Source organism: Dipteris shenzhenensis, chromosome 2 (genome assembly GCF_047967505.1).
Source record: "Dipteris shenzhenensis isolate YYH24624 ecotype China chromosome 2, Dip_SZ_1.0, whole genome shotgun sequence".
Lineage (NCBI taxonomy): Eukaryota > Viridiplantae > Streptophyta > Polypodiopsida > Gleicheniales > Dipteridaceae > Dipteris > Dipteris shenzhenensis.
In genome coordinates, this window is record NC_141597.1 from 6,450,218 (window position 1) to 6,476,475 (window position 26,258).

The 26,258-nt window shown below is 44.6% G+C and overlaps 1 protein-coding gene across 4 annotated transcripts in view; it reads left to right on the forward strand.

Annotated features, from left to right (window-relative positions):
• LOC147904282 (protein-L-isoaspartate O-methyltransferase 1-like) overlaps window positions 1–24,702 on the forward strand; it is a 31,681-nt gene extending 6,979 nt beyond the window's left edge. For all 4 annotated transcript variants that reach the window (XM_087393893.1, XM_087393909.1, XM_087393885.1 and 1 more), the window contains exons 5-9: window positions 10,064–10,168; window positions 23,467–23,590; window positions 23,948–24,019; window positions 24,283–24,356; window positions 24,557–24,702. In XM_087393893.1, the coding sequence (XP_087250019.1) occupies window positions 10,064–10,168; window positions 23,467–23,590; window positions 23,948–24,019; window positions 24,283–24,356; window positions 24,557–24,640 (459 nt within the window). In that variant the 3' untranslated portion in view covers window positions 24,641–24,702. The remainder of the gene's footprint in view (window positions 1–10,063; window positions 10,169–23,466; window positions 23,591–23,947; window positions 24,020–24,282; window positions 24,357–24,556) is intronic.
• The last annotated feature ends 1,556 nt before the right edge of the window (window positions 24,703–26,258 follow it).

Here is a 26,258-nt window from a genome sequence, read left to right on the forward strand (position 1 = left end):
TTAAACAGGCCCACTTCATTCTAGTAAGAAAAACCATTAAGGCACACTACATGGCGTGATTGTTTCTAGCATTTATCTTCAAGCACCATGGGATGTCTAAGTCAATTGTTAGCGACCGAGACCCCTTGATGACTAGTTTGTTTTGGCGAGCATTGTTTGATGACATGGGTACAAAGTTGGATTCCTCATCTTCTTTTCACTCTCAGGCAGATGGACAAAGTGAAAATGCCATTTCGAGCTATCTTCACGTTATATCTTACTCGACTATTTGCGTGTAGAGAACAAGAGCTTCACATGCAAATAGTCAGGTAAGATATGCTCAGAATCCAACAATTGGTATTAGAGTGTGTCCACTGATATAAACCTCATGGATAGGCCCTGCAAACGTTGACAGATGCCCATGACACTCCTCTGATGCCAATTGCTGGGTTTTGAGCTATCTTCATGTTATATCTTACCCGTCTATTGCATGTAGAGAACAAGAGCTTCACATGGAATATAGACTGGATGGAATGACTATGAGGTCACATGTGCTAATAGCAAAAACACAGAGAGCTGGATACTACGAAATTCTTCATGTAAACTTCTACTGGGTTGGTTGTAGCTTTTTTACAAAAGACACTTGACTCTCTACAGGACTCCATGACCTAGCATGAGCAGCTGAGTGTATTACGACTCTCATGGAGTCGGAATGGACAAGAAGAATACACTCGATCTTTTTAGAAGAGGTTTGAAGGGGGGTTCGGGTGCTAGATAACGTTGTTGTGATGGATTCATGGACGCAGAAAAACGAAAAGGCGACTGGAATTTTAGGTGAATTCTTGGGACCGGATTTTTTCCATCATCTAGATGTGTCAAAGAATGCTTCAGACAATTATGACCTTGTTTGGCATAAAAATGAAACACTCTTAAGTCTTTCCTCAAGCAAGAGTTATTTAGCTTTCAAATGGGAGAAAGTGAGAGTTTAGGCACCTGTTTGAACCGGTTGCAATCTATCTTGAAGCAGTTGTCTGCTCTGGGATCCAAGGCGGATGATGAGGACTTGAAAGCTATACTTCTCTTTGCTATCTCTCAGAGGTTTTTTGATCTAGTGCAAACCCTACGGGTCAGCTCGGATGAAATGAATTTTTTCGAGGTGGTTGCTCTTTTACTGAGCGAAGAGAGAAGGCTAAGTTTACAATATCTAGTTAGGGAACCCCCATATATAGCGTCTAGTAGCAAATGATAGAAAAAGAAGCAAAGAGAAAGAGTTTGTGAAATGTTCGTACCGTGGGAAAGAAGGCCATGATGATCGGCATACGACTTGCAGTCCAAGAAGGAAAAGGTGTTAGTAGCTGAGGAGACTCCCCCAAGTGAAGGTTTCGCAAGACTCGTTGTAGCCGACGAGGAACCGGTAGAGGATAATTGGGCCTTTTAGTCTCACCAGAACATTTTTGTTTATGGTTGTGTCCTGTGTGGGTAACCTAGATTGGTACATCGTGCCATGTATGGGTCATGTTTCGTCACCGTGCCGTGTGTGGATGGTAACACTTTTTTGTGTGTTCTGGTTCTGAGTTCTATATGTTACCTTCTCAGCTCATGGGGGGGATTGTTGGAGATGTGATCTTTGGAGGTCACCATTTAGAGAGGAGGTTAGGGCCAAGGCTGAAGGCGGTGAATGAACGTGGAGCTAGAGAACACGTGGGTATTTCTTGCTTGGCAGTGTTGCATGGCGATGCCTCTTCGAGCCTCTTGTACAAAGGTCGAGTGTGCTTTCTACAATGCTTCTTCTTCTTGTCCATCCCAACTCCATGAGAGTCGTAATACAATAGACTATCGTTTGCATGTAGAGTAGTTGCTCGTGCTATGTCATAGAGTCTTGTAGAGAGTCAAGTGTCCTTTGTAAAAATATGCAACAAACCCGATGGGGTTGCGCAGAGAGTCGTGGTCATGTTGTGAGTCCTCAGTTGAAATAAATTAAGTTTACATGAAGAATTTCATTGTATCTAGCTCTGTGTGCTCATTTCAGTCTATATTCCATGTGAAGCTCTTGTTCTGTACATGCAAATAGTCGGGTAAGTATAATGCGAAGATAGTGCGGAATCCAACATTACGGTATTAGACCTTCTAAGGTGCTATGTGTCCGAACAGAAAGACGACTGGAAAAGGTATCTTTCTCTTGTGGAATTTGCGTACAATAATACTATTCACAGCTCTACAGGGAAAGTCGCATTCAAAGTCATTTATGGAAAGGTGATTCTGCCACCTATCCTCAGAACAAAGGACGAGATAGTTGCTGCTAATTAGTATGTTTGAGACTTGCACATAGACTTTTCACAAGTTCGGGTAGCAATTGAAAGATCTCAATAGAAGCAAAAGAAGGTTGTAGATAAGCACATGAGAGATCTGAATCTCCAAGAAGGAGACTGGGTGTTCTTAAGTTTGAAGACGCACGACTCAAAAGGATGAAAGGGGAAGAAAAAGTATTCCCAAAGATGTCTCCTAGATATTATGGGCCCTTCTGCTTTGGTGAGCCCTTAAATGAAGTTGCGTATCGACTAGAGCTACCCAGACTTGGAAGATTTACAATGCTTTTCCATGTGAGTCTTCTAAAGAAGTACCAAGAATCAGGGCCCACAGAACCAGTGTAAAGGTGGAAGAGATGGAGATCCTCCAACTAGAACAAATTGTATATGACACAAAAAAGAAAGGGGCCAGAGGCAAGGTCATCCACAGATAAATTTAAGAACTGTTCAGGACTTGATGCCAAGTGGGTAGATGAGGACTTCTTTTCAGAATCTTCTCAAGTTTTGCAGCTGTATCAAGAAGCTTTTCAATTGAGGGCAACTGATTAGAAGCCGAGGGGATGTCACCATTCGGTACTTATCTCAAGAAAAAAAGTATAATCTTTATTAGAAGATTTGACTTTGGTCAAAGAATGTTGACTTTGGTTAACTAAGAATAAGTTTTTATTGATTTACATTTACTTTGCATTGGTAAAAGAGAACTAAGGGGACGCCCACAAGGGACTAGGATTAGTCCAAGAACTAGGAATGCATGCATTTCGTAACCTAATGGGTTAAAGTGTTGGACTTTGTGTAGGACTTGGAAGAGTGCTAAAAGGCTAAAAAAGTGGCAAAAAGTAAGTCCCACAAGGCAAAAAGCACTTGGGAGATGATGCCATTAAAGAAGGCCCCACGGGGTTCTAAAAAGGATGTAAAAGTTGCCCCAAAGTGGGTAAAAAGAGGAAAGCTCACTTTAGCTTTAGAAAATTAGGTCTAGCTTTTAGCTAGGTCAAGTCTATAAAAGAAGGGGCCTCAGAGCTCCTAGATTCATTCAAGGTTGTACTTAGCTTCATGCTCTTCTCAGAGTCAGTTGTACAAAGTTATTTTCTATTGCAATAAAGACCTTCGGGGGGGGGGGGGGGGGGGCAGCCCTTATTTCTAGCCCATAGTGTGGTGTATTGTCTCCTTTCCCTCCTAGCACTGTTCTTTTGCAGCGAACTCCTATTGTGCTTCCATGCCTTCCCAGATGATCGTAGGGATGATCCCAGCCTCATAATTTTCGTCTTTTCACATGTCCGAGCTGCATTAGGAGAGGGTTTGCTGCGAAGTGTGAGCTGTCTAATTGTTGTGATTAGGGTTTTCTAGATTTCCCAAGGGTTGTAGGACTATTGCGAATTGATCCAGGAGGCATGTAAGAGGAGATTTTACAATTTATGAGAAAATGTAAAAAATACAAGAATTGGGGTATTTTTAATACATACTTGCTCGCACGTGCTATGTGGGTTTTATGAAGAGTGACCCCCTGGAGGTCCGTACCCTCCATTACTCATCCCCCATTCGTGCCCTACCCATATTCGTCACTTCAGGCACACTCGATTCCACCCGAGGCTTGGGAGCAGATTGTCGTGGAGGTTCCCAGATTCTGTGCACGAGAGATGGAGCAGGATTGCCTCATACATAGCCTTGGTCAAGGAGGCATTACAGCTCCACAAGGAGGTGGCAGCCGTAGCAGTGGCGCGGTGCATTGGGCTAGCAGTAGAGGCACAGATAGCCACCATGCAATTGGCTATAGCAGAGACTTCTAGATGGGGAGACGCCGTAAAATGAGAGCCTTCGAAGGTCACTATTTTGGCCACCATCCTGGCTCTCTACATCAGCATCTAGGGAATCCCTTGCACGCCCACCATTCTCCCATCGATGATGCTCCACAAGGAGGTGGTAGCCGTAGCGGTGGCGCGGTGCATTGGGCTAGCAGTAGAGGCACAGATAGCCACCATGCAACTGGCTATAGCAGAGACTTCTAGATGGGGAGACGCCGCAAAATGAGAGCCTTCGAAGGTCACTGTTTTGGCCACCATCCTGGCTCTCTACATCAGAGTCTAGGGAATCCCTTGCACGCCCACCATTCTCCCATCGATGATGCAACTAGCTTCGTGGCTTCTACCCTGGGAGTCTTGGAGCATGGGATTGAGGACGCTTAGTGTGCATAGGAAGGGACCCCACCTAAGAGCAGTCTCTTTTCATCCGCTTTAGGGGACACTCAAGCAAGCCTTGAAGCATTATCTGATGATTAGTTCTATGTGATCACCCCAAGATCTACTTGGATGAGGACCTCACACCTCTGCAGGTTTAGGAGAGGTACACCCTTCTACTGGAGTGGGACATTGCCTGCAAGGAGGTTGTACAAAGGGTGCGGGGTCTATGAGATTTAGAGCACTGAGACTAATAGCACCTTATGGTTAGATCAAGGGAATTTCTTGGAGTCTTACATAGGGTTAGATTTAGCTTTTTATTCTGAGAATCATCAGAGCCCAAAGGAACCTCTTGTTTGTTGTCAGTGGTTAAATGTGGGAGGCAACAGACTGGGACGAGACTTGGGAGACAAGTGGAGTGCATGGAGTGGTCATACTATACATATAATCTCTCATTGGGATGATCTCTGTTGAGAGGCATGACACACATGCTAGACTTTTGTGGATTTAGACTGGCACCTCTCTTGATAGGGCCTCTTCATTGCAGCATGTTACTTTCCCCTAAGACCTCACACTTTGCTAGAGACATACGTAAGGAGGCTGAAATTGCACCGTACGCAGCTCTATACACCTATATCATGGATTTCTTGAGTCGTCGGGAAGTTCTTCTTGTTGGAGACTTCAATGCAAGGATGTGCATGCGTTTCACAATGACTCTATCTTGTTGCTAGATGTTGATTTAAATGAGGTAGGGATGTCTCGAGTTTTCGCCAAAAGGCGAGACTCGATCACATCTCATGGGCATACATTCTTATACATGATATGATATATGCTTGGGCATTGATGATGACATATGTGTTGCTTTGCTGGCTAAGTATGTCTTCCTTTTGTTTTTCATGTTTTTCTTGTTACCTCATTTTTCTTCTCTTTGGTTTTCTCTTTTATTTTCTTTGTAGAAAATTGGACTTTAGAACAACAAAACTCTAAAATTGTATGATTGGATATATTCTAGTCTTACAAAGGTATATTTATTTATTTATGTCTAGATCGATGGCCTTCACTCGGGTGGATTCACTTTTTTCCCGCATGCACGGGGGGGGGGGAGGGACTCAGTGTAGTTGACTATTTCATGGGATCCTTTTTTTTCACCTTGCATATCACCGACGTCTTTGTTTTTCTACCACCTTTGGATCTTCGAAAAAGTTCCACTAGTAGTTATTAGTAAACAAAATGTCTATTAACTCTTTGTTTTGGTAAACAACAGCCTACTTCTTCCAGTGAACCAGATCACGGTATTCAATATCATCTTTGCATCACTTAGAAGCTAATGCTGAGCCTCGAATCTGAGTTGACGGTGTAGAGGCTTACACTCATCATTGTATTGGCTATTGTAGGGTACCGAGGCAAGAGGCGGCGAGGGCAATTAGACCAGGTGATGTGTGTGAAATTGTGCAGGGTGGCCTGAGAGAGCGAGTGATCAGGGTGGCTTGGTCCTTTAGGAGCAGTATGTCATCGATATATGTGATAGAAAGGAAAGGTGTGCGGAGTACTCAAGTGAAAGGCTATGATTAAAGTGTATGTCGTCATATATAGTGTGCTTGGGAGTGTTGGAATGTCGTTAGATGGGGGGTGGATATACTGAACAAGAGATAGGTGTGATCCGCTCCCATCTCCTCTCTGGGACACCACACTATGGCACTCTTACGCACACACATTGTATGACATTCCTCACTAGACATTACCTAACCTCTCATACTTACCCGTCCTACTTCTTGCATGATCTTCATAGCCACTGGTATCAAACACGCAGCTTTGAAGCTTCATAATGGACGAGCGAAAGATAATGAGGGACTTTGTACTGAATTCATTGCAATGAAATGAATACTATGGCCCTGATCTTAGCAAAGCTTTTTAATGAAGTGGTTTGCACGGCTTACCTCACACATGGACTTTTAACAATCACTCCCATTCACAAGGCAAGGGGTCCCATAAGCCGGGAAAGCTATAGGACCATTATGATGAGGCATGTCATGTCCAAGATCTATGCATCAATGTTTGAGACAGGCGTAGAGCTCCAAGGACTTAGGGCCGAGGGACATGCAATCAAAGGTGCCATTTAGGAGGCCAGAGCACAGAGACAGAGGGTTTAGTACTTGGTTTGTAGATATTTGCAAAGCTTGACACAGAGCTAAGAGCTCGTCTCATCAAACGGCTTATAGGATATAGGGTGTAGTCAGGGAGATCATTTGGCAGTCATGGCATCCATGAGAGGGTCTCAGGTAGGGTTTGGATGGGTACAGGGTGGACAGAGGAGATTATGAGCACCATCGGGATCAAAGATGGTTGTTCGTTATCACCAACTCTGTTTGGCACGTACATAGTTGAGCATGAGACTTTAATTGGGACACTAAGGAGGGTAGGTTGCTCTCTTGCCGGCGTTTGATTCAGATCTTGCCGCAGACCATGTGATCTTACGCTCGTCCTCAATGGAGGGCCTCCAACGACACTTGGATGCACTCCATACCTTCTGCAAGACACATGACTTGAATGTCAACCTTGGCAAAACCAAGGTCATGATCTTCAACACCTGCTGAGCAGCCATGCACAGAAAGCAATTCATGTTGGACGGATTATCAGTGGAGGTTGTCGCATCCTATACATACTTGGGGGTTCTTTTCTCTGGCTTGATTTTTACGATGTAGGCCCGCCTGGGTAGCGGATACGCCAAACTTGCTAGACTTGAGCCACAATGCTTTAACTCTCATTTTCAGGGACCAAGTCTCTTCCCTTTGACCCCTTTGTCCGTCGAGTACGCATGTCTTGTTGGGGGCCTGACCTATGAGAGGTAGACGAGGTTCGAGTACAGAGGTTCTAGGTTCCCTTGCCGTAGCAGATGATCCGTAGTAATCCATTAGCTGCACATCAGATAGTTTTGGCTGCATTTGGGGCATCTCGTCTGTAGCTTAGGCATCATTTGGTTATAGATTATGTCTTTTATACCTTATGTTGACATAGGTTGTCATGGCCCTATCTTCATCCATGAATTTAGTAGTTGAGGTGATTGAAGGTGTTAGTATGCATGTACATGCACATGGTTTGAGAGCGTGGAGTTCTATATATATAGATTATCTCTCTTTTGGGCCCCTTCCATTCCACTCACCTACCATGAGGTCAACCAGGTTATCTCTTACAGCAGCTACACACATTCAGGGCCTGGTTGGTACCTAGCAAGCTTCTTGTGAAGCTCAACTTGAACCATTGTAGAAGCTCCCTTTTAATATAGCATTGGGGCCTCTTCTGTGCCACTCACCTACCACGAGGTCAACCAGGTTATCCATGAATATCTCTTACAGCTACAGACATTCAGGACTTGATTGGCACCCAACAAGCTTCTTGTAAGCTCAGCTTCTACAAGGACCATTGCTTGCAGATTTCAGAGGGCTTCATCGAACCACTAGGCTATATACGGATGCACCTTCCCCATTTCCTGGAGTTATAGATTATGGCTGTTATACATTAGGCTGACATAGGTTGTCATGGTTGGCCCTATCTTCATCCATGAATCTAGTAGTTGAGGGGGATTGAAGGTGTTAGTATGCATGTACATGCACATGGTTTGAGAGTGTGGAGTTCTATATCTCTCTTTTGGGCCCCTTGCGTTCCACTCACCTACCATGAGGTCAACCAGGTTATCTCTTACAGCTACACACATTCAGGGCCTGGTTGGTACCTAGCAAGCTTCTTGTGAAGCTCAACTTCTAATGGGACCACTATAGAAACTCCCTTTTAATATAGCATTGAGGCCTCTTCCGTTCCACTCACCTACCACGAGGCCAACGAGGTTATCCAGGAGGATCTCTTACAACTACAGAAATTCAGGACTTGATTGACACCCAACGAGCTTCTTGTGAAGCTCAGCTTCTACAAGGACCATTGCTTGCAGATTTCAGAGGAGGGCTTCATCGAACCACTAGGCTATATATGGAAGCACCTTCCCCATTTCCTCATGATATCAATCGGGCGGTTTTGTGTCTCATAGCATCGACTATGCATTGAGAAGTGGATGGGTGAGGGCATACCTAAAGAGGGTCACATTTGTATTTTTATGCGATCTGCATGAGATTGAATTGGACGAGCATTTCACTTTTAGATGCCTTGTGTACTATGGATCCAAGGTTTTTACCATTGTCTTTTTAGAGATGGGTCTGGATCCCTATCCAATTTCCTATCTTACCCAGATCAGAGATGCTTGGCGACTCTCATTCATGCGGCCGTTCAAAATGGGGACTATCTACTCAAGACACACAGTCAAGACTAGGGTGCACAGCCAGGCTCTACTCAGAGCATGATCACTGAGTTCTTCCAGCTAGATAGCACGGACCAGCAAGCCCCAAGGAGGAAGCAGAGTCGGAGTCCGAAGCAAGAGACACGATAGACTCGCTTACCGGTTCGATGCACAGATTAGGCTTGGTGATCTTCCCCCCACGTTCACATGATTGGAGACATGGCCAACGGGTGGGACTGTGGCACTTGTTCAACACATGGCCACAGCTAAGAGACCATAGCGAACCACGCACATTGACAGTCGCCAGTGCTCTATTACAGGTTTTATGCCACCGCCTCATACATCATCAGGCTCCCCTTGGGCGTGACCCCTCCACCAGCTTCCAGAGTACCATCAGAATGATGTCATACCAAAGCTTCCATTCCCTCCATGGGATAAGACATTTTATGTACTAGTGTTTCTATGCTTGTGTTGTATTTGTCTTGGGTGTAGATGCCTGCATAGAGGCTCCTCCATTCAGCTCATTGTATCTGGATCTTTTCAGTCTCATAAACCCTTCGGTCTTTCGCATACTTTCAATAAACTATCTGTGTGTGTGTTGGGGGGGGGGGGGGGGGGGGTTTGGGGGGCAAAGTCCCATTGTATTCTCATCTTTTATAGAATGCAAACTCCCTCTTTTGATAAAGAATGTCTCTTTTCGCTTCCATCTCCATTCACGTTCTGCTGTGTGATTCATGAATTCATAGCATATTTTGCATAGATGAGTCCAGTGAGGGAAAGAACTGTGCAATGAAGAAAATGAGAGAGTGTGTTAGGGGAGAGGGTGTTTGTAAGAGTTCTAAGTTCATGCCCATGGTATGTGGTGATCCTGGAAAATGTTTTTTGATTTGTAGAATAAATCCCCTAATTGATGCAATAGGCAAACTTTCAAATATCAATGAATGATGCCCCCAATGCTTATGCTGCATTGACCCTGGCCCCTTGTTTGATGTGGACTAACACGTCATTGGCATGAGTGATGGACATTTAGAAGGCTGTCAATTTTGTATCTTAACTTAGCTTCAAGATTGACATTCACTAATCCTAACAGAATCGTGATAGAACAGCTTTTATTTGATGATGTTATCAATTTATATCATCTCTTCATTTGTGTGAGCAAAATCTGCTCCTAATTTGTGTGAAATCTAGAGCTATCTAGTCAGTGATGCAAACTTTCACATTATTTTCTTTGGAGTTTTGTTGGATTTTGCATTTGACTGTCTAAAGTTAGCAACTCGTGGACTAAATGGATGCTAAAATGGATTTTGCATTTCTACATGCAGCATGGATACTGCCTTTCTCTTCTTTCTGAACACTTGAAGCCTGGGTCATCTGTGCTTGATGTTGGCTCTGGATCAGGTTACTTAACAGCAGTCTTTGCACTCATGGTAAAAAATTGATTTTATATGTGGTGCTTTATTATGTGGAGCTTGTGTGTCAACACACTGCTTTGACTTGTACTTTTAATTTTGACATTTTTTCACGTATCAGTGACAGAAATTTTGTATGCAGGATGTTATATGAGTGTATGCTCATATGTATGTGGATGTGTTGATGCGTGCACATTTATTTTTGCAATGGTCTGCACGACCTTAATGATACGAGTGAGCGCATGTTTTTGTAATGGTCTGCACCGACCATTGAATGTTTATGATGTCAGTGGGGATAGTCTTTTCTAAGTATGGTGAAGTTTATAGTTTCAAAACTTGCGGGGGACTATCATGAGGATCGCTTTTTGGTTTGCTTGCACTTAATGAGATTGGGTATGGGCTTTTGTTCATCGAGATATATTAGCAAAGCTTAGATGGCTTTGTTATTGTTCATAACACACTCTTATGTGAGGTTTCAAGGGAACGAGAACTGCTATTACCTAATGACTTCTGTTTTGATGGAGAATGAGGGCCTTTGGTGTGTTTTACCAAGTGGGTATCTGCTTTCATGAAGACTGATAGTCCTGTTTTGCAATTCAGGATGTCTTCAGAATCTGAGATCTGCTTGACCTTTCTACATTCTTGAGGTTGCCTGATGAGATAACATAGCTGTTGGAGTGGTTTGAATCCTTCCAATGCAAACATCAGTCCCCCCCAAAACCCTGCATCACCCTTGCCCCCCTGAGTCCCTTCTCTGCTCTCTGTGCTTCTTTATCCCGTCTTCCCTCCTCTCCTTCCTTTCCCTCTTTCAATTCTTTAAGGAATGTGGACGAGGGAGGCACCTTAAAAATGATGTTTTAGGATGACATAATCCCTCTGAGGTAAGGGGCTGGCTTACCACTGATAGGACAAATTGTAGATTTATTATTTTGAGAAAAGACCTGAGCACACTGCTATTGCAACATTCCCTGAATTCAACATCCATCCCGTAATCAATGAAGGTGAAAGAGGCAAGGGAGGTTGTGAAGCAAACTTTGGGGGTAAAAGTGGGAAAGACGAGATAAAAACTATACATAGCAATATAAATGCCAGGAAATCCAGAAGGTACCTGTACTCTTCATGTCCCACATTGTTGCTCTCCCTCCTGTGTATAATTCTAAGAGGCAGGACTGAATTATTGCATGGTTCAAAGAAGAAGGGCACGCAGGACATAAGCATTATGTTTATGATTGAGATATTTGACAATCTGAGATATGTCCTTTTGGGTCAACCAACCACATAGTTAGTTTAAATATTTGGATGTACTTAACAGCTATTCCGAGATTTGTTATCAGTAATATATGATGATGGATTAGTATCGCCATTGGACACTAAGGAGACTACATTAGATACTCTCTCTCTCTCTCAGTCTTAAACTGATGTAAGGCCAACTATATATATGTGTGTGTGTTTTATCTAGGCTACGATATAGGTACTCTCTAAATAAATGGAGCTGCTTTTGCACTTTTTGGGAGCTGCCCTGCGCCCCCGAAGCTGATGTACTAGATGGCTTTCATGTTGTCCCATAGACCTCTTGGTCTCCCGTGGACGTTTATAGACTTTCTTTCTTTCTTTCTTTCTCTCTCTCTCTCCCCCACTTGCACTTTATTCACTAGAGGCGGTGTCAAGGACGCGGCATTGAAGGTCCATAATGGCCGAGCAAAAGATCATGAGGGGCTATGCATCGAGTTTATTGCATATGGGATTGACGTCTTGGCCCCAATCCTCGCAAGGCTTTTCAATGATGCGGTTTGCCTTGGCTTCCCACACACATGGAACCTCAAACCCCATCATGCCCATTCACGAGGCATGAGATCCCATGAGCCCGAAAAACTATAGGACCATTATGATTGGGCGTGTCATGTCCAAGATCTATGCATCAGTACTTGACACAGAGGTCAGCAGATTCGTAGAGATGTAGGGGCTCAGGGCCGGGGGTAGGATTACGACGTGATCACGGGACCGTGGATCACATACTTGCACTCAGGGGGGTCATAGAGGAGGCCAGGTTGTGGAAAGAGAGTATACTGTTGCTTTGTGGATTTCCGCAAAGCCTTTGACACGGTTCCACGAGCTTGCCTCATTAGATGCCTATAGACATTGGGGTATGACCAGGAGATCATATGGGCTGTTATGGCACTCTATGAGAGAGTCTCAGGCAGAGTTTGGACAGGTGTTGGATGGACAGATGAGATTATGAGCACTATTGGGATCAAATAGGTTTGCCCACTGTCACCAATCTTGTTTGGTCTCTACATAGACGAGCTCGAGACCTTTATGGGATCACTGGGAGGGGCTGGTTGCTCTCTCGCCGACACGCTGATTCAGATACTCTTATATGCGGATGACGTGGTTTTGATGTCCTCATCTGCTGAGGCCCTGCAGCGACATTTGGATGCACTACAGCAGGTTTTTTGTGAGTCACATGATCTGAAGGTCAACCTTGGCAAGACCAAGGTAATGATCTTCAACACATTTCAAGCCGTCATGCAAGGAGAGCAATTCACATTTGATGGATAACCGGTTGAGATCGTCTCCTCATATACCTACTTGGGTGTCGTCTTCTTTGGCCTAATTTTTATGACGAGACCAGCGATGCAGGCTCGTTTGAGCCGGGGATATGCCTCACTTGCTCGCCTAGAGAGACAATGCTTCCACTCACACTTTCAGGACCCTTTTGACTCCTTGGTTCGACCAGTAGGCATGTACGGCAACCCCTGTTGGGGGCCGGATCTCTCAGACACAGAGTGGGCTCGGGTGGAGCGATTACAGATCCTCTTGCTCTCGCGGATGATCCGAAGCAAGCCATTAGTGCCACAACACATCATTCGGGCCGAGTTCGGCGCGTCCCCATGATAGCTAGTGTAGAGAAGGGGGTAGGGAAAGATTTGGAGAAAGGGGGATAGAGGAGCAGAAGGGAGAGAGAGAGGGGAAGAGGGAGAGGAAAAGGGGTAGGAGAGAGAGAATGAGGTAGGAAAGAGAGGGAGAGATTGAGAGGGAGTAGGGTAGAGAGAGAGAGAGTGAGAGAGTGTAGGCACTTATATAGTCCTTCCACATTTTCCACCTAAAGGGCTTGTAACTTAGCCTCTTTTTCCCCTTCATTATAGCCATCCCTTCCCATAGAATTTTTTCCTCAAAATTTCATATGCGGGCTGTTAAATAGGTGCAGCAACAGCAAATAATAATCAGCCTGGCAGGAGATAGGGGTTCGTCTTGGACAATGCTCTTTGGCTGCCATGAGTTCTCATCCTCAGGGAGTCCCTGCCACTTGATAAGATACTCGGTGTAGACTTTGTTTCGGAGTACGTGATCCTTGAAACCCATGATGCGTTCCGGAACATAGAGTATGTGACCCTCGTCATCCATAGGTGGTAGCTCAGGAAGGACTTGGACATGCTGTCCGACATGTGGCTTCAGCAAGGACACATGGAAAACATTATGAATCCTGGAGGTCTTGGGTAGCTCCAACTCATATGCCACCTCGCCAACTTTGTGGATGATCCTGTAGGGACCGTAATACCTGTGAGCAAGCTTCGTGTTGGTGTTACCCTTCAGCGAGGCATAACGGTTCTTATGGAGGCGTAAGTGCACATAATCCCCTTCTTCAAAAGACAGATACCTCCTGTGCTTATCCGCATACTTCGCTTGGCTTGTGCATCCTGCATATTCTTTTTAGACAATTGCAGAAGGACATCCATACTCTCCAAGTCATTTCTTGCCTGCTGATTTTTCACAGCCATGTCTGCAACTAAAGATGGCATACCCACTGTGCATCCATACATAGCCTCGAATGGGCTCATGCCAATAGAGATGTGCTTGGTACTGTTGTAACAAAATTCAGCAAGTGCCAACCACTCATCCCAAGACTTATGTGTGTCATGACAGAAATGCCTCAGATACTCCTCCAGCCATTTGTTGACCCTTTCTGACTGTCCATCCGTCTCAGGGTGGTAAGCAGTGCTAGGTGTAAGAAGTACCCACTGCTGTAAATAATTCCTGCCAAAAGTGACCCATAAATTTTGCATCTCTATCGCTGACAATCTCCGGAGGGAAACCATGATGCTTAAAAACATCCTCGATGAACTGCCAAGCAAGCTGTGATGCTGAATAACGGATCTTAGTGGGTATGAAATTGGCCTGCTTTGTCAGTATGTCAACCACCACAAAAATGCTATCCCATCCTTGCTCTGTGGAAGCAACCCTGTGATGAAATCCATAGCAATGTGAGTCCATTTGCCTTTAGGTAATGGCTGCAAGGGACCTGCGGGTAACCGGCTGTCAGCTTTATTTTGCTGGCAGGGCAAACATTCCTTGACAAATTCAACTACATCCCGCCACAAGTCATCCCAGATAAAGCTCTTTGACCTTTTCATATGCCTTAGTAATACCCGCATGTTCTGCCATAGGAGATGAGTGCATTTCCTGTAAGACCAGCAGTCGGTACTTTGAATCTGGCACCAAATAAATTCTGTCCTTGCACCACAATAGCCCATTATGCAGCTTAAATTCAGCTCTGTAACTCCACAAATATGGAAGTTGCCTTAGAATCCTGCATGTATTCTTCCTGAATATCATGAATCCACTTCTGGTAGATGGTAGAAATGGCAGACAAACTGCAAGCCCACATACAGGATAAGGCATCTGCAACCACGTTTTCTTTCCCTTTCCTGTACTTGATGTCGAAGTCATAAGACTGAACCTTAGCCAGCCACCTCTTCTGCTTCATTGACAAGTTGGGCTGTGTAAGGAAATACTTGAGTGTCCTATGATCTTTCTAAACCTTGATTTTGCTACCATACAGATAGTGGTGCCATTTTTCGAAAACATGGAGGATAGCCAACATTTCTTGATCATACACATATAATCTAGTTCCTTGGCATCCAATTTCTTGCTTTCAAAAGCAATTACCCTGTGTTCCTGTCTTAGCACAGCCCCTAATCCTTTGCCACTGGCATCTGCCTCCACAATGAAAGTACGTGAAAAATTAGGGCATACCAACACAGGAGCATGAGTGAGGGCAAATTTCAGGTCTTCAAAGCTGCGCTGTGCATCTATAGACCACATAAAAGCATCCTTCTTCAAAAGGTGTGTTAGAGGGGCTGCCCTCTTGGCAAACTTGTGAATAAAGCGCATGTAGAAGGAAGCAAGACCTAGAAATCCCCTCAACTGAGTAGGGTTGCGTGCCTGTGGCCAATCCTCAATGCATTTCACCTTTGCAGGATCCACTCGAATGCCATCGTTGCTCACAATGTGACCAAGATATTCAACCTCTTGTGCCATAAAAGTGCATTTGCTGGCTTTAGCATAAAGCTGATGCAACCTCAAAATTTACAGCGCTTGCTTGACATGTCTAATGTGCTTCTGCTTATCCTTGCTGTAAATGAGGATGTCATTAAAAAATATCAACACATATTTGAAAAGGAGAGGCTGCAAAATCTTGTTCATGAGTGCCTGGAAGGTAGCTGGTGCATTGGTCAATCCAAAAGGCATCACCTTGAACTCATATAGTCCCCTCTCTGTGTGAAAGGCTGTCTTGTGCTCATCCCCAGCTTTCATTCTAATCTGATGATAGCCGGACCTCAAATCAATCTTAGTGGAAAACTGAGCACCCTTGAGTTTATCCAACAGGTCATCTATCCTGGGGATTGAAAACCTGTTTTTGGAGTGATGAAACTCTTCTGAAGTAAGTCCCTCACTTGAGGTGCCACTTCTTCCCATTCTACCTTAGAGAGTCGGTATGGGGCCTTATTGATTGGCTTATTGCCAGGTTCCAGGACTATGGCATGATCTACATCTCTTCTTGGAGGCAACTGTGATGGCAAATCAGCAAACACATCTGCAAACTCTGAGAGCAATCTCTGCATATCACAATCATCAACACGGGGAGTGCCACCCTCTTTAGTTACGGACACATTTAATGCATATATGGTGCTGCCCCTCTTGAGCTCTCTGGCCAACTGCCTTGCTGAAATGACCTGCAATTTAGGGGCTGTAATACCATGCAATGTAACTGCTCCATCCCTGTGGACAAAGCTGAGTGTTAAGGCATTGAAATCCATGCTGATTTTGCCTAGTGATTGGAACCAATCACAGCCCAGGACAATATCTATTGGGCCCATGTCAAGTGCCAAGAGATCACCTACAAAAGTATAGTCATGAGTGTTAAGGCATTGAAATCCATGCTGATTTTGCCCAGTGATTGCAACCAATCACAGCCCAAGACAACAGCTATTGGGCCCATGTCAAGTGCCAAGAGATCACCTGCAAAAGTATAGTCATCAGAGAACTTAATCCTTGCATCTTGGCAACAAGATCTACTGATCATATGCTGTCCATTGGCCACTTCTACTCTCAGCCCATGGTCTATCTCAGTAGCAATCAGTCCAACCCTCTGTAAGGTCTTGCAGTTAACAAAACTGTGGGTGCTACAGCTGTCCACCAACACATGCACAATCCTGCCATTAATCATCCCTGTTAATCTGATAGTATCAGCACTTTTGGCACCCATCAGGGCATGCATAGAAACAGTATAAAGTGTTGGATGGGCATCCCTGTAAGGTCTTGCAGTTAACAAAACTGTGGGTGCTACTGCTGTCCACCAACACATGCACAATCCTGCCATTAATCATCCCTGTTAATCTGATAGTATCAGCACTTTTGGCACCCATCAGGGCATGCATGGAAATAGTACAAAGTGTTGGCTTGGCATCCCAATAAACCTCATCCTCATTCAGGGGAGCATTACCACCTGCATCTTCACATGCATAAAAAGGTACCGCATCTTGATGCTCCATAGAAAAGAGTGTTGGCCTATGGCCTCTCATGCCACCAGTGGGTAGAATCTCATATGAACGCGAAGCATGAGTGTCATGCGTAGTAGCACCACCAGGATCAAAAGGGAAGTTGGTGCCCTTCGTGGCTCCAGTGTCAAGAGCTTCATCTGCATCATGTGTATTTTCCATCTCATCTTGAGACTTATCCAAAGAACTTGGGGCATCAAACAATTCCTCGTCATTTGAGAGGTCAATGATCATGCTAAGCTTGGCAGTACCACTGTTGCGCATCTTGCATACATTCCTGTGCTTAGGAGTCCATTTCTCGCCACATTTAAAACATAAGTAGGCCTTCTTTCTGCTGTCCATTATTGCCCGTGTATGCTGTTTTATCTCAGCCTGCTCATTTCCAGCAGTAGGCTTGCCTCTAGGCTTGGCATCAGGATACTTGTAAGGCCTGGCATACGGCATCTTACTACTCGAGACAGTAGGAAAGCGAGGAAATGGTGCTGCTGCAGATTTCTTGTCAGTCTACTCAGCAAACTTAGGCTTCGACTTAGCGTCATACCCCATAGCATGTGAGCTGCCCATGGCATTTCTGTGCTTGCCAGCATATTTAGGCTCAAATACTTCTGCAAGCTGAGCTGCCCTCTCAATTGTTTGAGGGCTACGTGCCTTCACATTTGCAGTGAGAGAAGAATTTAACCCATGGATGAAATGCAACAGCTTTCGCTTACGTCCTGCACAAACAGGGAAAGCCTCCAAAAGCATTGCAAGTACTCTTGGACCGTACCGGTCTGTGACAAGGCATAAAATTCACAAAGTATTGATCCGATACAAGTGGAGATACAAATGTAGTAACCATCAATTCTTTGAAACCTCTCCAAGTGGTTGGTTTCTGAGGCGAATCCCTCATGTATCGCCACCATGTGTGGGCATAGTCCTACATATGCCTACCTACAAAAGTGATGTGCTCCTCCTTAGACTTGGGGTAGAAGTGGAAATAGTCTTCGAGCTTCGTGAGCCACTCCTCCAACTCATTGGGAGTGTGAGTGTCCCCTTTAAACTTATGCATTGTGAGTTTGTCCTTCATATCCTTGGCTGCATAATTCTTGTGTGTGTAACCTCCAGAAGTGCGGGCATCATCACGCTTGAGGTTCACATAATCGGAGAAGGGCATAGGTAGGGCCCTGTATGAACGCAAAGAATCTGCCAACATATCATCAAAAGTGGCTTGCTGCCCACCACCAACCCCTTGTTGCGTAGAAGCTGCTGCCATTTGATGCACTAGCTGCGTTTGGCTATATGTGCTCGCTGGCGGAGCGATAGGTGCATAAACTCTGGGCTAGGTCTCTCTGCCAAATGCATTTCTTGGAATTGATTGCATACCAAAGGGCTGAGAAGAGGATTGACCTCTCTCCCAGGGGTGTGGGCTACCATATAAACCCAAGCCAACTCCAGGCATACTTGCTGGTGCGGTGAAAGGAGCACTAGCCGGATGCACACGAATGGGTCAGCCCATGGCTCAATCTGCATAGATGCAGAAAGTTGAGAGCCAAAAGATGGCCTGACATCCTGCAAGAAGGTGCTTTGTGGCACAGAAAATGCATCATCTATGTCCCGATAATCCCCAAGCTGGGGTACATGCAATGGTCCAGAAGACTGATTCTCATAGGCATGATGGGCATCTGCCATAAAACCCCTACGTCGAGCAGACAAAACATCCTGACTGTCTGAATGGTCCCCGTGCTGGGGTGCACGCTGCTTACCCTTATCCTACATAACAATGGCAGATGTGATCTGTTGACCAATCTGCTGTCCCATTTGGACAAGAGCAGTATCCTGCATAGCCATGGCTGTGGTAAGCTGCTAGCTGAACCCCTGTCCTATCTGGCGGAAAGCACCTTGGAGCATAGAGGAAAGGGCATCCAGGAACTGCGTTTGCGCTGCTTGCACTTCCTGAGATGCAGGAGAGAGGCTGAGTGAAAGGAACCTTTGCACCACCAGTGGATGCAACCACTGTGGCAGACACTTGCTCATCTAAGCAGCCTCATCAATGTCATGCAATATATCACGAGGGACACGCTTCGGTGCCATGGTGATTGGCCCTGGAGAGAGGAGCTCGAATGTAGGCAAGGAGAAATGGATAACAAAACCTTGCGTAAGGAGCACCAGAGATAGTGCATGGAAACATGAAAATGTCAATGGAGAGGCTCGGAAGAAGGGTCGTCGAAGAAGCTTCGAAAATGGGTTCCAAATGAGCCCAAATAGGGATGTGGAAGGCCCCCCTAAAAGAGGCTGGAATTCTGAGTTTTTGCCCCTTTTTTTTTTTGTGGTTGGGGAGGGGGGTCACCTAGGACACTTAGGATTCCTAACCTAAAGATTGGTAAGACAGTTAGGACATTGACCTAAGGTAACCTAACTAGACAATTTAACCCTAGTTAGCACTAACCTAACCTAGTTTAACTAACTGAACCTAAACCCATCCAAACTAACCAAACCTAACCAAAGTAACCCAACCCACTAATTAACCTAACCAAACCTAAACTAACCTAACAACCAACCCATCCCACTAACCCACTGTAGTTAGCAACCTTAGAGGCTAAGGTTTGCAAGTGGGTGTGGACGGCGGCGCACGGGCGCAGATTGGTGTGGACGGAGGCGCAGAGAGGCGTGGACGGGCAGACAGAGGCGCAAGATAAGGGTGTTGACGGTGACGGGGGTTGATGGCAGGGACTAACTACTGGCGTTATTCTTGTTGGCTGCTCATGATGAGGGGTGGCGATAGGTGGACGGCAGTAGGTCGATGATCTTGCCGCTCGGTCTCCTAGTCATGTGCAGCACTAGACATTTCGGGGCTGTTCTGCCATATCGGGTAGCCCTCGTAAGGCGACCTGCTCGTCATATGTGCCCTAGCCGAATTGGAGCTCGCTTGTAGGCTCTTACGACCTGCTAGTCATATGTGCCCTAGTTGAATTAGAGCTTGCTGGTAGGCTCGTGTTGCTCGTATGGCATGCTCGAGTTAGCTTACAGAGAGCTGATGGCGACACATGTAGGCTTTTTGCGTTGTGGCGCTAGTCAGCCGGTCGTTGTACGTTATTATGCCCTCATAGTAGTGTGTCGTAGGGGTGCTGATGTAGCTCAGAATAAAGGGTGAAAGAGGAAGCAAGAGTGCTAGAATCGGGCTCTGATACCAATGTAGAGAAGGGTGTAGGGACAGATTTGGAGAAAGGGGGATAGAGGAGCAGAAGGGAGAGAGAGAGGGGAAGAGGGAGAGGAAAAGGGGTAGGAGAGAGAGAATGAGGTAGGAAAGAGAGGGAGAGATTGAGAGGGAGTAGGGAAGAGAGAGAGTGAGTGAGCGTAAGCAGGAAGGAGGAAGGGAGAGTAGATAGGATTAGATGTCACATCAAAAAGTACATAGTAGGGGGTGGATGGAGACTTATATAGTCCCTCCACATTTTCCACCAAAGGGCCTCTAACTTGGCCTCTTTTTCCCCTTCATTATAGCTAGATGCAGCGTTCCAGAACATTACCTATCTACACCGCGTCAAACAGTACGGGTCTAGTACAGTGAAGCGACGCAGGTTGCCATGGTTGGCTCTATCTTCATCCATGGGCCTCGCAGATGGTGGGGATGAGAGAGGTTGGTATGCCCACACACGCAGGTGGTTTGAAAGATTGGAACTTCACATAGACAGGTTGCCTCCGTTTCAGTACGCTCCATATATCCCACTGGGATACTACGAGGTCAACCGGGTTATTTGAGAAGATCTACTACAGTTACACACATTCAGGACTTGGTTGGAGCCGGGGGAGCTTCCAGTGAAGCTCAGTTTCTACAAAGACCATTGTTTGCACATCTCTGAGGAGGGTTTCATTGTCCCACTAGAGTATTCTCGGATCCACTTGCCAAACTCATTGAGGATCTCTATCGGGCAGTTTTGAGTTTCATCACACCGACTCTGTATTGAGAGTGAGCGAGTTGAGGGGATACCCAGGGAGAGACGCATATGCACATTATGTGATCGACAGGAGGTGGAGTCAGAGGAGCACTTTGTGTTCAGATGCCTTGTGTACTACGAGATCTGCGGTTGATACCATTGCCTTTTTAGGGACGGTCTTGGGCCATTATCCAGACTTCTCTCATACCTAGACCAGGGATGCCTCGCCACCTTCATCCATGAGGCGGTCCGCTATAGGGAGCACTTACTGAGGACGCAGAGACAATCCTCTAACATAGGACCCGTTCCCTCTCAGAGAGCAGGATCATAGAGTTTTTCTAGTCAGACTGCACGCTCCCTATAGTCAGTGATAGCAGATGCAACAGAGACCCGGAGCCTGAGGCACGTCGCACTTGACAACAGACTGACATGCATATCACACTGAGCGACCTCTTATCCCCGTTCAGGCTTGGGGCTCGGCCCTCATGGGTTACTATAGCCTTGGTCAGGAGCAAAGTCATTGCCAGGAGACCGAGACGGGTGACACCCACAGATAGTTGCCAGCGCTCCATCACTGGCTACATATCAGTATCCCCTCGACACACATATACCTCTGTGGGGTCGCTTGCATGGACCAATGCCAGCCAGCCCTAATGGTGACCTGAGTACGAGGATAATGATGTTGATGACGATGATGATGATGTCACTACTGATGACATGACTATGTACTACATAGCACTTAGCATTCAACATGGGTGATGATGCTCGTTTAGTAGCTCCATCCTTTCTGCTTGATTTGTATCAGTTTTCTATCAGTCTTAGAGACCCGTCGGTCTTCCGAAGACTTTAATGAACTTTCTCTCTTTCTTTCTTTCTCTCTCTACTCTCCGCTCAGCTCTTTGTTAGCCCTTCCTTAGCATTCCACTCAGCTCGTCGTCTGCCCCTAGTGCATCCGTTCAGTTTCAGCCGTTAGCCGTTAGCTGTTAGCCACCTAGGTTCAGTCATACAGCCAGGCCAGGAGCCTGTAGTTCTCTCTCAGCTGTCTCCTCAGCCCGTTTGTTAGCCCTTCGTTAGCGTTCCACTCAGATCGTCGTTTGCACTACCGCCCCAGCGCATCCGTTCAGTTCAAGCCGTTAGTCATTAGCCACCTAGCTTCAGTCGTACAGCCTGGCTAGGAGCCCATACAACTGTATAGCCGTAGACGTACCACAGGCTTACTGTACAACAGATTCGTGCCGCCAGGGGTGTTCATGCCATCAGGAGGAGTTCCTTAGCAGGGCATATCTAGCTCCAAGGTTTGGGCTGAGCCCCCAACCCAACCCTGGGGGTTAGTCACAGCGGGGGGGTGCCAAAATACATGCATGCCACCATGGATGGGGATACCAAGACACCCATGGATTTCCCCAAGTTCAAGACTTTTACCTCGACTCCAACCAAAGCTCACATTCCTCCATTGCGGCCCTTAGTTTGCCCCCCCGGTGCATGTTTGCAAAAACACCTTCCCCGTATGCAAAGAACTGTCTAGAGCATAAGAGAATGGTACAAGAACATATCTATTATTTACAGCAGGAAATCCGTAAGCTCAAGCTCAGACTTGCAGCTCTAGAAAGGAAAACAAATGCTTGCGAAGGACAAGGAAAGCATGAAATCCTTCATGAAGTATTGCGGATACACAATGCAGCAGCACCCATGCCACAGATGGTAACTACAGTCCAGTACTTGGTTTACAACTCAGCTCAAGTTAGTGAAACAGGATTGGGCACTAAAATCAACACATCGGATGTATATGTAGAAGTACAGAAGGGTGGCAAACACAAGAATCATACGCATAGGGCGGGGCTACCAGAGGGCTGGTGGTCTGAAGAAAGTCACGACGTAAAACTGGATAATATCATGAAAAGAATCCTACAGGTAGAGTGGGGAGCTGAAGATGTACTTCTTGTTGTCCAGGAGGGGACACAAGCCAAAGTATGCTTCCAAGCAAGATTCTCAAGCACACTAATAAGTTGAGAGGTACTACAATATGGATAGCAGAGGAGCTCACTCCGACTCAGCTCAAAATGAAGGCCATTGAATTGACTACAGTGAAGGATGCTCGAAAGGAAGGAAAATGGGCTGTTTACAGGGATGGAAAAGCATTAATAAATTCAAACCTAAAGGCTCTTAGTCTTAAAGTGATGTTATTCAGGCCACCTTTAAGATAGTATTTGAATGTAGTTATGCTATAATTATTTGGGGCTGAGCTGCTTTTGGCACTCCCTCGATTCTCTCTGGGGTTTTTCCAGATGATGCAAGTCTTTTTGACGTTTTGTACTTTGCCCCATAGGCCCGCGAGGCCTTCCGCAGACGTTAATCTCTCTCTCTCTCTCTCTCTCTCTCTCTCTCACACACACACACACACACACACACACACACACAAACGTGTACATGCGTGCGCACATTTTTTTTTTGGTTCTTGTGAAATCTTTGAATGCTTTATATTACAAGGTAGCTATCCCAAAACTGGGAAGCTGACTTCCCTTTGTCTTCCCTTCATGCTTACATTTGTTGGGGTTTGTTCAAGGTTGGGGAGACTGGAAGGGTTGTGGGAGTTGAACATATACCGGAGCTTGTTCAAAGATCTCTGGACACCATAAAAATGGGCAAGGCTGCTCATCTTCTGGAAAGTGGAAGACTTTCAATTCATGGTATTACAAAGTCTGGTTTCATGACATGATGTTTGTGTGGATTTAATCTGCTTTGACTGTCTTCTTGAAGGTCAGGTTGGCTAAGAAGCAACTGATTCTTTGAATTTAGTGCTGAAAGAATTTGTTTTGGTGCAACTAGCTTCTCTCAAACTCCGAGACGTCTTCTTAACTTAGTATGGCTGAGATAGCAACACAAAGATCTTGTTCAGAATGTTTGAAAAAATTGATGCATGGTAATTTAATGCATTTGAATTTGAACAATTGCCAGGAGATCCAACATTGAATCATGCTCTTGTAAGTAATTTGGAGGCGAATGTCCTATCTTCTTCTAAAAGTAAACTAAATTTGTGGGTTCAGTTGCTGATGGTAAACAGGGGTTTCGGGATGCAGCACCCTTTGATGCTATTCATGTTGGAGCAGCAGCTGCCGGTACATTGTTTATTATCACCACATTAGTTTTATTTGAATTATTTGGGACGTAAGAGATTTCCTATTCTAATAGGTACAGCTACGATTTTGGCTTTGGGGCTTCAAACGGTGAAGTTGACACCAAGGGTGTCTATCCAGTGTTTTAAAAAGACCAAACATAGTAGCCATTCAAGAAGGGGTTTCCCTGCACATTTGAAATTCTGTCAGCAGCCAAGATGCTGTGGTTTCACAAAATTTTGGATGCCTGTGTTTATTGTTAGCAGATCTTCCCAAGGCTCTTACAGATCAATTAAAACCTGGAGGACGGATGGTTATTCCAGTGGGCCAAGGCATGCAGGTAAGTAGTCTCTTTGCAGTCAAATGTTTCAATTGGTTCTGTGGTTTTTTTTTTTGGATCCACTATAATTCTATTAGTAATTTAAGGCTTGATTAAAGATTGAGCCAATTTCAGAAATTCAAGATCAGTTTTCTAACCGTGGTCGGCCTCAGCTGAGATATTTTTTGTTTTGTTCTTTCCCGTTTCCGTTTGAATGACAGAACCTATTAGTTGTTGATAAGCTCCCAGATGGCTCGTTAAAGAAGCATGCAGAAATGGGTGTTAGATACGTTCCTCTTGTTTGAGTTAGACTCACAAGACTTTGGAGTATTTTGGGCATTTCCATTTAAACATCATACATTACGGATCTGTCACTTTCTCTTTTGGATCATGTCTTGACATTGTTTGTCAATTTATGTAAAATATTAAAGCAAACAGGCTCTATATATGAAATATACACAAATCAAGACCTGATTATAGGGTGTCGTAGGCGCCCTGCAGTCTTGTAAGGCATTCTCACTCGTAAGATCCTTCCAAATTTGATAGTAGCTACTCGTCTTACCGGGATCAATGGGACAGGTGTGTAAGAAATGTTTAAGGATATAGGATTGCTGGCTTCCTTTTGACATTTTTGCTTCTGCCAATCTCTTGAAGTATAAGTAGTCAACCCTGGCTCGTGTGGATAGCCTTTATAGGAATGCAATGTAACATAACTAAGAAGAGTCCTGAAGAAAGTTACTCGATTATTTTCAATTTAATCTTGGCAGAGGCAAAGTGCCCCCTCTTTTTGACGGATAAAATCACACTCTGATTTGTGCTTATTAATGCTAGATGTGATTGGTTTGTTTCAAATTAAAGAGCTGAATGAAGGAATCCGTTGGAAGCTGAGATGTAGCTTGAGCAGGCAGGAATGAGAGGAATCCAACCCAAAATGATGTATAGCTGAAATGTAGGCAATCACTTTGAGTGGAAACCAGGGTAAAACACAAAAAGGGGCTGATATATGGTTGAATACAAAATGCTAATTTTGAAAAGTAAAAATGACCTATTAGTTAATGTGTGCATCACACTACTCTACTCATGGTATTATGTTGGTTCTAAGGGCCATTGAACCACCAACTTGAGCTAGAATTTAGTTTCTTCCAACTTTTTGCTCTTTATTTGCAATGCAATATGAGAAATTATGTTCATGATAGAACTTTTTGAAATAGCCTCATCAATATATTTATATAATCCAAACATAATGCTATGAAAAGGATTATTGCATTAAAAAATGAGCCAAGTATCCACATCTACATTAGTTGGGAGGAAGGATGGTGTTATAATAAATAGCTTTATATAAGTCCTATGAGTCCTAGTTGATAAAATCTTTAGCAATTCTATTGGCACCCTAAATTTAAGATCGATTTATATTTTTGTACTTCAATATAGGTCGGTCAATACATTTTGAGTACTATTTTTAATAATATAAATCATAACTATTAATGTTGACAATTCGGTATTACATCATTTGGATGCATAGTAAGCACTTAATAAATAAAATATGAAATAAATACCATGGTATTTGTAATATGTTTTTACAAATATAAATATTTTTTAATTCTTCATTGGACAGAGGATTAAAAATATAGATCATGTATTATGGCCATTGTGGGGATCCCTCTCCATGGCTATAACTTTAGATCTATAGCTCACATTTAGGAGTTGTAAAAAGAATATGATATATGCAATGATATCATTTAGGCCTTGCAAATAATGAGCTCATTTGTATGAAGAAGGGCTTGTTCATGCAAATAAGGGTTTATGTATATGAATAAAGTATTTGTACAAATAAAACTAGGAGAAAAGGTTGAATACATTTCATTGGTGAAGATGGTGCACATGTGGTTCAACCAATTTTCATCGGCTATTTCTAGGATTGGC